Consider the following 11,922-nt stretch of genomic DNA (forward strand, 5'->3'; position numbering starts at 1 on the left):
AACCCCTTGTGCCACTACCCATCTTCGGGTCTCAGTCTCTTTACCTGCAAGAGGCAGGGTAGCACAGTAGACAGAGAGAGGTGGCTGGCTTTGCTGGGGCACACAGGACTTGCTGGGGGTAAGATCCTGGGTTCCATCCCCAGCAGTGCAGATGACAGAAATATGCTATGTTCGCCCCCTGCCACCCCTTTCTCTTTTTGCCTTTCCAGAGCTCTGCTCTGCTCTGCTCTGGCTGATGGTGATGCTGGGGACTGGACCTGGCACCTCAGAGCTTCACGCAGGAGAGTCTTACAAAACTTCCATGTCGTCTGCCCTTGCACTTAATACTATATGCACTTAACCAGGTGCACCACCATCAGGCCCCCCTCCACCACCACCCCACCCCCCGTATTGAAAAAAGTCAGCCTTGGGCAGGGATAGATAGCATAATGGTTCTGCAAAGAGACTCTCACGCCTGAGGCTCCAAAGTCCCAGGTTCAATCCCCCACACTGCCATAAACCTCAATTTCTGTCTCTCTTAGAAAAAAAGTTTCCAAGTAGGTGACCTTGATAGATACAGTGAATTGTTCAAGCCAGGCTTGGGGACCAAGATGCCCTACTTCCCCAGATGCCAAGGCAGAGATAAAAGGGGCTCTGGCTGCACCCTGAAACCTGAGATCGGAGTGCTTTGGGGCTGACCCGTCCTTTTACCCTTCTACCCCCACCCCTCAGGGAGCCAGGTACCCCAGCTAGAAGACACCATTACCTGTTTTTTATTGTCATTGGAAAGTTACAAGAGTGATTTGCCAAGAAAACGTCTGTCAGGGCCAGAGCCACCCAGCAGGGTGCAAAGCCCGGGGCTGGCATTGGGGGACCCCCCCCCCCGTACCCCAGCTGACCCTCCCCAGGATCCAAGAACCACAGAGACGCTGGGGGTAAAAGCGGTCTGACCCCACAGGGAAGTGGCCATTGCTGGTGGCGGTGTGGAGAGAGGGGTGGGGGAGGGGCAGGCCTGGCTGCAGTGCTGGGTATCAACTGCAGGGGAAACTTGAACCTGGAGCTGGCTGTTGCTGCCTCCTCTTCCAGACAGGCCTCCAGGATCATTCTAGGCAGGTTCTGTGGGAGGCCCCAATCTGGCCCCTCTCATCTTTTGCCCCAGAGCCAGGAGGCATCCCCCTACCTCCTCCACATCCTGGAGGGTCAGCTTCTGCTTTGGGGAGTCTGGTTGTCTCTGTTTCTTTTCTTTCTTTCTTTTTTTTTTTTTTTTTTTGTATTTTTCTTTTTCTTCTTTTTGTACAAAAGCGACAGTACTCTGAGTTGGACCCAGCTGTGGTTTCATTTCTTCTTTTTTTCCTTCCTTTCTCCTTTCTTCTTCCTTTTTTCTTTTGCTGTTATGTCCTTGCTGCCTTAGAGCTCAAAGGTTCAGGCCCCAGGAGGCATCCCTGGAGTTCAGCAGGTGCAGTTCTGCTGGTCAATCTGCTTCCGGCAAGGCTCCATGGTCACGGCCACGCCCACGCCGCTGCGTCCTGATGTCATGCGGGTCACCTCGCTCCAGGTGTCAGCGTCTGGGTCATAGCACTCCACGCTGTCCAGGAACGTGTGGCCGTCGTAGCCTCCTGTTGGGTAGGGGGAGAAGGGACAGGGCCCAGGAGTGATCAGCATCTCTTCCAAAACTGCGCTCCCCACACCCCCCCCCAAAAAAAAAAGGGGTGACCACATGTGGATCCAGGAGGTTGGAAGTGACCTGACCCAGATGATCTGGAGGTAGGCCCCTGAAAATCAGAGGCCAGGAGATAGCTCATGGAGTAAGGCATGTAGTCTGCCAGGCCCACGGCCAACGCTAGAGTCCTAGCACCATATGGGGGAGTGATAGGGCACCAGGGGAAGGTCCAGGACTTGCTCCCTTTCTGGTTCTCTTATCTGGATGGAAAAAGGGGTGTGGGAAGGGTGTGATCATGATCTGGCTCTGCAAATTAATAGCTTTTTCTTTTTTGGGCCTGGGTACACAATGGTTCTGCAAAAGGCTTTCATGCCTGAGAATCTGAGGTCCCAAGTTCAATCCCTAACACCACCAGCAGAGCTCTGGGCTGTCTCTTTGCTTCTCACTCTCCCACTCATCAATAAATAAATAAATAAATAAAGTAGCGCTAGGACCGGTGTAAGGATCCCAGTTCGAGCCCCCAGCTCCCCACTTGTAGAGGAGTCGCTTCACAGGCAGTGAAACAGGTCTGCAGGTGTCTGTCTTTCTCTCCCCCTCTCTGTCTTCCCCTCCTCTCTCCATTTCTCTCTGTCCTATCTAACAAAGACAACATCAATTACAACAATGATAACTGCAACAACAATAAAAAAACAAGGGCAACAAAAGGAAAAATAAGTAAGTTATTCCTTTTCTTTTTTTCTCATCATCATCATTATTATTATTTTATTTGTTGGCTAGAGACAGTCAGATATTGAGAGGGAATGGGTGATATAGAAAAAGAAAGACTGAGACACCTGTAGCACTGCTTCACCTTCTGCAGGTGGGGAGCGGGGGCTCGAACCCAGATCCTTGCACATTGTAGCACTAGTGTGCCACCACCTGCCCCCTTCCTTATCTTTCTTTATTGGATAGAGAAATCCAGAAATCGAGAGGAAAGGGGGAGATAAAGAGGGAGAGAGACAGAGACACTGCAGCCCTGCTTACAAAGCTTCCTCCATGCAGGTGAAGACTGGGAGTTTGAACCTGGGTCCTTGAGCACTGTAACATGTATGCTCAATTGGGTGCGCCAGTGCCTGGTCCCTTTCTTCCTTTTTTTCCCCAGAGCCCTGCTCAGCTCTGGCTTCTGGTGGTGCTGGGGATTAAACCTGAGGCCTCAGAGCCTCAGTGAGAAGATTCTTTTGGCAGAACCATGATGCTGTCTCCTCAGTGAAATCAATCTTTAAGAAAAAAAAGGGGGGAGTCGGGCGGTAGCGAACGTGGCGAAAAGCACAAGGACCAGCATAAGGATCCCGGTTCGAGCCCTCAGCTCCCCACCTGCAGGGGAGTCGCTTCACAGGCGGTGAAGCAGTTCTGCAGGCGTCTATCTTTCTCTCCCCCTCTGTCTTCCCCTTCTCTCTCCATTTCTCTCTGTCCTATCCAACAACAACATCAATAACAATAATAATAATCACAACAACGATAAAACAACAAGGGCAACACAAAGGGGAAAAATAAATAAATATAAAAAATTATTTAAAAAAAGAAAAAAAAAAAACAGAGGTAGGGTGGTGGCACACCTGGATAAGCACACACATAACACTGAGCAAGGACCCGGGTTCAAGCCCCAGGTCCCCAACTGCAGTGGTGAAGTAGGTCTGCAGATATCTGTCTCTCTCCCTGTCTATCTTCTCCTCCCCCCCCCTTTCCATCTCTTTTCTGTGCTAGCAAATAAAGGGCAATGAGAAAAATCAAACGGGAAGGAGGTAGGCGTCCAAGGGACTTACCAAGCACATAGATTCTCCCCTGGTGCACTGTGATCCCCAGGGCGCTCCGCCGGTGGTTCATGGGGGCTACAAAAGTCCAGGCCTCTGTCTCCACGTCATACCGTTCTACGCTGTTGAGCTGGTCCTGCCCATCATAGCCGCCCGCCGCGTAGATACAGTTGTGCAGGACACAGACGCCTGGACGGGCCACGCCCAGGTGAGCAGGGACGGGGCCTGGGTGTGGGGCCACCCCCTCCCGCTTCCGGGAGACTTGGGGGCCCCCCCCATCACCCTGCTGCTGCCCTACCCACCTGCCCCGCTGCGGATGGTGTTCATGGGCATGATCATGCGCCACTCGTCCCTCTCTGGGTAGTAGCACTCAGCCGAGTTGAGGCGGTTCGTGCCATCGAAGCCCCCGACGGCATAGAGCAGCCGGTTGAGGACGGCCACGCCCACCCCGATCCTTCTCGTGAGCATGGGGGCCACCAGGTGCCACTCGTCCCGCTCTGGCTCGTACCTGTGTGTGGGGAGGGCACCCAGGGAGCTTCATGGAGGCTGCAGCAAGGCTGTGGGGTCTCTCCTCTCTCAGCACCAGGCACAGCACCCAGGGAGCCCCATGGAGGGTGGGCAGGGTTGTGGGGGTCTCTCCTCTCTCAGCACCAGGCACAGCACCCAGGGAGCCCCATGTTGGGTGGGCAGGGCTGTGGGGTATCTCCTCTCTCAGCACCATGGACAGCACCCAGGGAGCCCCATGGAGGGTGGGCAGGGCTGTGGGGTCTCTCCTCAGCACCATGGACAGCACCCAGGGAGCCCCATGGAGGGTGGGGCAGGGCTGTGGGGTATCTCCTCTCTCAGCACCCTGCACAGCACCCAGGGAGCCCCATGTTGGGTGGGAGGGCTGTGGGGTATCTCCTCTCTCAGCACCATGGACAGCACCCAGGGAGCCCCATGGAGGGTGGGCAGGGCTGTGGGGTCTGTCCTCAGCACCATGGACAGCACCCAGGGAGCCCCATGGAGGGTGGGGCAGGGCTGTGGGGTATCTCCTCTCTCAGCACCCTGCACAGCACCCAGGGAGCCCATGGAGGGTGGGCAGGGCTGTGGGGTATCTCCTCTCTCAGCACCATGGAGCCCCATGGAGGGTGGGCAGGGCTGTGGGGTCTCTCCTCAGCACCATGGACAGCACCCAGGGAGCCCCATGGAGGGTGGGCAGGGCTGTGGGGTCTCTCCTCTCTCAGGACCAGGCACAGCACCCAGGGAGCCCATGGAGGGTGGGTAGGGCTGTGGGGTCTCTCCTCTCTCAGCACCATGCACAGCACCCAGGGAGCCCATGGAGGGTGGGGCAGGGCTGTGGGGTCTCTCCTCTCTCAGCACCATGGACAGCACCCAGGGAGCCCCATGGAGGGTGGGCAGGGCTGTGGGGTCTCTCCTCTCTCAGCACCATGGACAGCACCCAGGGAGCCCCATGGAGGGTGGGGCAGGGCTGTGGGGTCTCTCGTCTCTCAGCACCAGGCACAGCACCCAGGGAGCCCCATGGAGGGTGGGCAGGGCTGTGGGGTCTCTCCTCTCCCAGCACCAGGCACAGCACCCAGGGAGCCCCATGGAGGGTGGGGCAGGGCTGTGGGGGTCTCTCCTCTCCCAGCACCAGGCACAGCACCCAGGGAGCCCCATGGAGGGTGGGGCAGGGCTGTGGGGTCTCTCCTCTCTCAGCACCAGGCACAGCACCCAGGGAGCCCCATGGAGGGTGGGGCAGGGCTGTGGCATGTCTCCCCACCACAAGCAGGACCGCTGCCATTTGTTTTTAGTTTAGGGGGTGTGGATGGGAGCCACCCCACTTACCTCTCCACGCTGTTGTGATGGATGCAGCCGTGGGAGCCGCCCACCGCATAGATATGGCCGTCTATGACGCCCACACCGATGCGGTTTCGGGGCACGCTCATGGGGGCGCAGGGTGACCACTGGTTGGTCATGGGGTTGTAGCAGTCCAGGGCGCTGGAGTCGGTGTTGCCATCAGGGGAGTTGTTGCGGCCGCCCACGGCATAGAGCAGCCCGCCCACCACGCAGCCCGCCAGGCCGCTGCGGGGCACCTGCAGGTCGGCCAGGCGCAGCCAGGAGCCGTCGCTTGGGTTGTAAGCCTCCAGGTAGCTGAGGGACTGGCGGAAGTAACCGCCGGCTGTGTAGATGAGACGGCCCACCTTGGGCACCCGGCAGGGCAGGACGGGAGTGGGCTTGTGCAGGGTCAGCTCCTGGAAGATCTGTACCAGGTAGTCCTTGCAACGCGAGTCGGACTGTAGGATCTCGCACTTCTGTAGCTGCAGCTGCAAGAAGCTGGGCGTGAGCGAGTGGCAGCGCACGGCCCGCAGCAGCGCCTGCACGTAGAAGCGTCGCTGCTCGCAGTCGTACTTGACCCAGTTGATGCAGGCGTGGAAGACCTCCGACTCGCAGCGCACATTCAGGTCGTCACGGCTGATCAGGGTCACCAGTTGGCAGTGGGACAGGTTGAAGAACTCCTCCTGCTTGGCCACCTGTCAGAGGGAGGACAGGGAGACCGAATGTGGGCACTGGGGCCTCCCGCCAGTCTCGGGACACCCGGGGTCAGCACTATGAATTGGCCATGGTGCCATGTACACCCCTTGCCCAGGTCAGCACCTTGGACAGGGCCTGTGCTCTCCATCCCCGGTCTGGCCTTGGGTCAGCACCTCGGACAGGGCCCAGTGCTTTCCACCGGGTTTCCAGCACCACAACACACCCTTCATCAGATGAGCACCATGGACAGAGCAACAACAAGGGCAACAAAATGGAAAAAAAAAATGGCTGCCAGGGACAGTGGATGGGTAGCCCGGCACCGTGCCCCAGTGATAACCCTGGAGGAGAAAAAGGAGGAAGAGGAATGAAGTAGAGGAGGAGGAAGGAGAAGAAGGAAACAGAGGAAGAGAGCAAGAGAAAGAGGAGAAGTAGTAATAGTAAAGAAACTTTTTTTCTATTTCTTTCTTTTTTTTACTTTTTTAATATTTATTTTATTTATTTATTCCCTTTTGTTGCCCTTGTTGTTTTATTTTTGTAGTTATTGTTGTTGTCGTCGTTGTTGGATAGGACAGAGAGAAATGGAGAGAGGAGGGGAAGACAGAGAGGAGGAGAGAAAGACAGACACCTGCAGACCTGCTTCACCGCCTGGGAAGCGACTCCCCTGCAGGTGGGGAGCCGGGGGCTCGAACCGGGATCCTTATGCCGGTCCTTATGCTTTGCGCCACCTGCGCTTAACCCGCTGCGCTACAGCCCGACTCCCTGTAAAGAAACTTTTTTTAAAAAAGAAAAAAAAAAAAGATTAAACAGCTCAGATTAAAAGTCTGGACAGGAAAGGTCAGCCCACCCCCCCACCCCACCCCCAGCAGCCATCACCAACGATGGAGTTCTCCCAGGGAATTTCCAAGCATTCATTCTTGGGTCCCGACTTCCTCCTCCCTGCAGAAGCATAAATGAAAGTAAGACCAGAGGAAGGACCACACCAGGAGGCCAGAGGAGAAAAGCCCAGCGTCGGGGCGCTCCTGTGGGGTGCTGTCCCTCACAGAGACTCCCACAGAGCCCCTGAACCTCATCTGTCTTTCCCCTTTTCCTTGGATCACACCTCTGGTTGTGATCTGGTGGAGCTGGGACTAGAAACTGGGACCCCTTCGCGTACAAGTCCTGAGTGCTCGCTCCCTGAGCTGAACCTCGTTTGTTTTTTTTTTCTGTTTTTTTTTTTATTTTCTCCTCCAGTTCGATCCTGTTTATTTATGTCTTGGTTTTGAAACATATTACATATTTATTTACTTTGTATAGAGACAGGGAAAAATTGAGAGGGAAGGGGGAGATAGAGAGGGAGAGATAGATAGACATCTTCAGCCCTGCTTCACCACTCAGGTGGGGACCAGGGGCTTGAACCTGGGTCCTTAACCATTTTAACAAGTGTGCTACTGCCCTGGCTCTCTATAGTTTGACCACAGTCCCACTCAGCTTTGGCATAGGTGGCACCAAATAGTCACACATTTAAACTTCATTATTTATTTCTTTTTCTTGCTTTCTTATTTTCTGCTTATTTATTTATTTATTTATTTAATTATTTATTTTTACCAGAGCACTGCTGAGCTCTGGCTTCTGGTGGTGCTGGGGATTGAACCAGAGACCTTTAGTGCCTCAGCCATGAAAGGCTTTTTTTTCGGAAAGGGCAGAGAGGCACCTGCAGCCCTGCTTCATCACGCATGAAGCTTTCCCCCTGCAGGTGGGGACCGGGGGTTTGAACCTGGGTCCTGGTGCACTGTAATGTGTGCGCTCAACCAGATGCGCCACTACCTGGCTCTTCCTTTCTCTCTCTCTCTCTCCCTTTCTTTCTCCATTCCTTTTCCCTTTATTTCCTTCCTTCCCTTTTTCTTCCTTCGTTCGTTCATTCCTTCCTTCCATTTTCTTTTCTTTCCTTCTCTTTTCCTTTTTTAAATATTTATTTATTCCCTTTTGTTGCCCTTGTTGTTTTGTTGTTGTAGTTATTATTGTTGTTATTGATGTCATTGTTGTTGGCTAGGACAGAGAGACATGGAGAGAGGAGGGGAAGACAGAGAGGGGGAGAGACAGACAGACACCTGCAGACCTGCTTCACCGCCTGGGAAGCGACTCCCCTGCAGGTGGGGAGCCGGGGGCTCCAACCGGGATCCTTATGCTTTGCACCATGTGCGTTTAACCCACTGCGCTACCGTCCGACTCCTTTTTCTTTTTTCTTTAATTTTTAAAAAATTTTTATTTATTTATTCCCTCTTGTTGCCCTTGTTTTATTGTTGTAGTTATTGATGTTGTCGTTGTTGGACAGGACAGAGAGACATGGAGAGAGGAGGGGGAGACAGAGAGGGGGAGAGAAAGAGAGACACCTGTAGACCTGCTTCACCGCCCGTGAAGCAACCTCCTTACAGGTAGGGAGCCGGGGGCTCAGACTGGGATCCTCACGGTTTGCGCACTTAAGCTTAACCCGCTGCGCTACCGCCCAAGTCCCTTCCTTCCTTCCTTCCTTTCTCTCTCTCTCTCTCCACTTCTCACCTCCAGCACAGCTGATCCAAAAGCTGTGTGCATGTGCATGTGTGTGTGGAGGGGTGTCAGGGAGCCCTCTCACTCTCAAGCCCAGGGTCCCCGTCCCCCGTCCCCTCAACCCTCACCTCCCCGAAGTGCATGCAGATATACTCCCGGGCGCGCTGGTGCAGCTCCGCGCAGCCGATCTGCTCGGCGAAGTTGGCGATGCCGATGGCGTTGCTGGGGTCCAGCTGCTGCACCAGGAAGTCGCTGCAGGCGCGGACCACACTGTCGATCTGGTACATGACCGCCCCGTTCATGACGTGCAGCACGCACTTCTCGCCCATGGAGATGGAGGCGGTGTAGGCGAACTCGATGAGCCGCTCCATCACCTTGGGGTGGATGCCCTCGATGGACACCACCTCCATGCCCTGCTCGCGCAGCCCCGTGGTGAACATGGCCTTGAACACGGGGCTGGACGACGCCAGCACCACTTTGTGGGCCATGAACTGTGCGGCCGGGGTGTCCTCGTATTTGACCTGCAGGGTGACGTCGCACAGCTGCTGGCTGAGCCGCAGCTCGTTCATGATGGCGAAGGCCTGCTTCGTGTGGTCCTCCAGCGTGTAGCTGAAGGTGCGGTGGCCGTGGGGGGACGGCGTCACCTCGGCCTTGCACTCGTACATCACCGCCGCCTCCCCCGCCCCCGCCGCCTTGGCCGTCGGGGGGCACCTGGAGCCCAGGGGCAGGAAGCGGCTGGGGGCACCGGCCCCACTAGGCCTGGAGGGCGGCTGCATGGGGGTCCCGGGTACAGGGACAGGTGCTCAGAAACCTGCAAAAAGACGGGCAGAGGGACACAAGAGAGAGAGAGAGAGAGTCAATCTGAGTTGCTTTAAAAAATTTTTTAAAATCTTTTTTTCCCTTTTGTTGCCCTTGTTTAACATTATTGTGGTTAATATTGTTATTGACGTTGTTGTTGTTGGATAGGACAGAGAGAAATGGAGACAGGAGGGGAAGACAGCGAGAGAGAGAGAGAGAGAAAGACAGACACCGGCAGGCCTGCTTCACCGCTTGTGAAGCGACTCCCCTGCAGGTGGGGAGCCGGGGGCTCGAACCGGGATCCTTATGCGGTCCTTGTGCTTTGTGCCACGTGTGCTTAACCTGCTGCGCCACCGCCCGACTCCCTCCAATTTTTTTTTTTTTTTGTCTCCAGAGTTATCACTGGGGCTAGTTGCTTGCACTACAAATCCACTGTTCCTGGAGGCCTTTTTTTTTTTTTTTTTTCATTTTATTGGATAGGACAGAGAGAAATTGAGAGAGGAGGGGGAGACAGAGGAGGAGAGAAAGACAGACACTTGCAGACCTGCCTCACCACTCATGAAGCTTTCCCCCTGGTAGGTGGGGACCAGGGGTTTGAACCCGGATCCTTACGCTCTATAATGTGTGTGCTTCACCAGATGCGCCACTGCCTGGACCCTTTAACTTTTCTTAAAAATTAATTTATTATTGGATAGAGACAGAGAAATTAAGAAGGGAGGAGAGATAGAGAGGGAGAGACGCCTGCAGCCCTGCTTCACCTCTCATGAAGCTTCCCCCCTGCAGGTGGAGACCAGGGACTCAAACCTGGGTCTTTGTCCATTAATTATAACATGTAAGGACCGGCATAAGGATCCCGGTTCGAGCCTCCAACTCCCCATCTGCAGGGGAGTCGCTTCCCAGGCGGTGAAGCAGGTCTGCAGGTGTCTGTCTTTCTCTCCCCCTCTCTGTCTTCCCCTCCTCTCTCCATTTCTCTCTGTCCTAGCCAACAACGAACGACACCACCAAAAACAATAATGACCACAACAAAGCTACAACAATAAGGGCAACAAAAGGGGGGAAAAATGGCCTCCAGGAGCGGTGGATTCATGGTGCAGGCACTGAGCCCCAGCAATAACCCTGGAGGCACAAATATATATATAACATGTGCAGTCAGCGTTGGGGACCTCACCCATTTTCCAATTACACTATTCAAATTTTTTAAAATCTTTATTTATTTACTGGACAGAGATAGCCAGAAATCGAGAGAGAGAAACAGAGAGACACCTGCAGCCCTGCTTCAATATTCGTGAAGCTTTCCTACTGTAAATGGGGCCCAGGGGCTTGAACCTGAGCCCCTTGCACACTTGTAATGCGTGTGCTTAATCAGGTGTGGAATGCCTGGCCCTTATCTTTTTTTTTTTTTTTTTTAAATTCGTGATTTAATATTGGTTTACAAAATTACAAGATAACAGGGGAACAATTCCACACCCTTCTCACCACCAAAGTTCTACATCCCTAATCCCCTTCACTGGAAACTGCAGTGATTCTCCCAAGGTCAAATATGGGCAGGCTATTATTTCTATAACTGTCTGTCTATCTATCTGTCTGTCTATATATCTATTGATACTTTTGCCCATTTTTTTCTTTTTTTAACAGAGCACTAGTGATCAGCTCTGGCTTATGGCGGTGCAGGGGACTGAACCTGGGGCTTCGAAGCCTCAGGCATGGCAGTCTGTTTGCATAACCATTATGCTATCTACCCCCTGCCCTTGTGTTGCCCTTTTCTCCTTTCGTTCTGCCTTCTCTTCCTTTCTAACTCAAACTACAACTGTTACTACTTCTGAATGTCCTTTTTTCTCTTCTCTCTCTGGGTCCTGGTGTAATTGGAGTCCAGAGCCCTCTGGTCATCTTCCCCTAACACTCTCCCCTTCTGGGAATATATATATTTTACAATTGGCTATTTTTAGCCCTACCCTCTCCCCACCTGTAGAGGGAAGCTTCAGGAGCAGAGAAGCATGTAGTATAGGTCTCTCTCTCTCTCTCTTTCTCAATTCCTCTCTGTCCTAGCAGATAAGGAAAATAAATAAATAAAAGGCTACCAGGAGAGGTGGATTCATCATGCAGGCACAAGGCTCTAGTGATAACTGTGGGTGGCAATAAAAAATAGCACAAATAGGGGGCCAGCGGTAGCACACAGGATTAAGTGCACATGGTGCCAAGCCTAAGGACTGACCCAAGGATCCCGGTTCGAGTGCCCGGCTCCACATCTGCAGGGGGGTCGTTTTACAGAAGATGAAGCAGGTCTGCAGGTGTCTATCTTCCTCTCTCCCCTCTGTCTTCCCCTCCTCTCTTGATTTCTCACTGTCTTATCCAACAACGACAGCAATAACAATACCTACAACAAGGATAAATAACGGGGAAAAATAGCCTCCAAGAGCAGTGGATTCGTAGTGCAGGCACTGAGCCCCAGCAATAACCTTAGAGGGAAAAAAAAAAAAAAAGTAGAAAAAGAAAGATCTGCTATATTTAATTGATGGGTAAGGCAGACAGAAACTGAGAGGAAAAAGGGATAGAGAGAGAGAGAGAGAGACAAAGAGAGAGAGACAAAGAGAAGCCTGCAGCCCTGTTTCACTACTAGTGAAGCTTGCCCGCTGCAGGTAGAGTTTGGGGGCTTGAACC

General features: G+C 53.5%; 1 protein-coding gene across 2 annotated transcripts; it reads right to left on the reverse strand.

Annotated features, from left to right (window-relative positions):
• Positions 1–729: 729 nt before the first annotated feature.
• On the reverse strand, positions 730–9,298 carry KEAP1 (kelch like ECH associated protein 1). Of its 2 annotated transcripts, XM_060184026.1 has the most exons (5): positions 8,595–9,298; positions 5,257–5,942; positions 3,732–3,937; positions 3,442–3,618; positions 730–1,595 (listed from the first exon to the last, which is right to left on the reverse strand). In XM_060184026.1, exons 1-5 carry the CDS (start codon positions 9,240–9,242, stop codon positions 1,429–1,431), a joined length of 1,884 nt encoding a protein of 627 aa, XP_060040009.1. In that variant the 5' UTR covers positions 9,243–9,298; the 3' UTR covers positions 730–1,428. The 2 variants fall into 2 exon arrangements, with proteins under 2 accessions (XP_060040009.1, XP_060040010.1); XM_060184027.1 differs by lacking the exon at positions 3,442–3,618.
• Between the last annotated feature and the right edge of the window lie 2,624 nt (positions 9,299–11,922).

Source organism: Erinaceus europaeus, unplaced genomic scaffold (assembly GCF_950295315.1).
Source record: "Erinaceus europaeus unplaced genomic scaffold, mEriEur2.1 scaffold_863, whole genome shotgun sequence".
NCBI classification, from domain to species: domain Eukaryota; kingdom Metazoa; phylum Chordata; class Mammalia; order Eulipotyphla; family Erinaceidae; genus Erinaceus; species Erinaceus europaeus.

Excerpts from the sequence above, each read along its gene's own strand:
- KEAP1 (XM_060184026.1), bottom strand. The coding sequence starts at position 9,242 with ATGCAGCCGCCCTCCAGGCCTAGTGGGGCCGGTGCCCCCAGCCGCTTC. Across the intron at positions 3,619-3,731 it reads CACCATCCGCAGCGGGGCAG|GCGTCTGTGTCCTGCACAAC; the intron begins GTGGGTAGGGCA and ends TGGCCCGTCCAG. Across the intron at positions 1,596-3,441 it reads GGGGAGAATCTATGTGCTTG|GAGGCTACGACGGCCACACG; the intron begins GTAAGTCCCTTG and ends CCTACCCAACAG.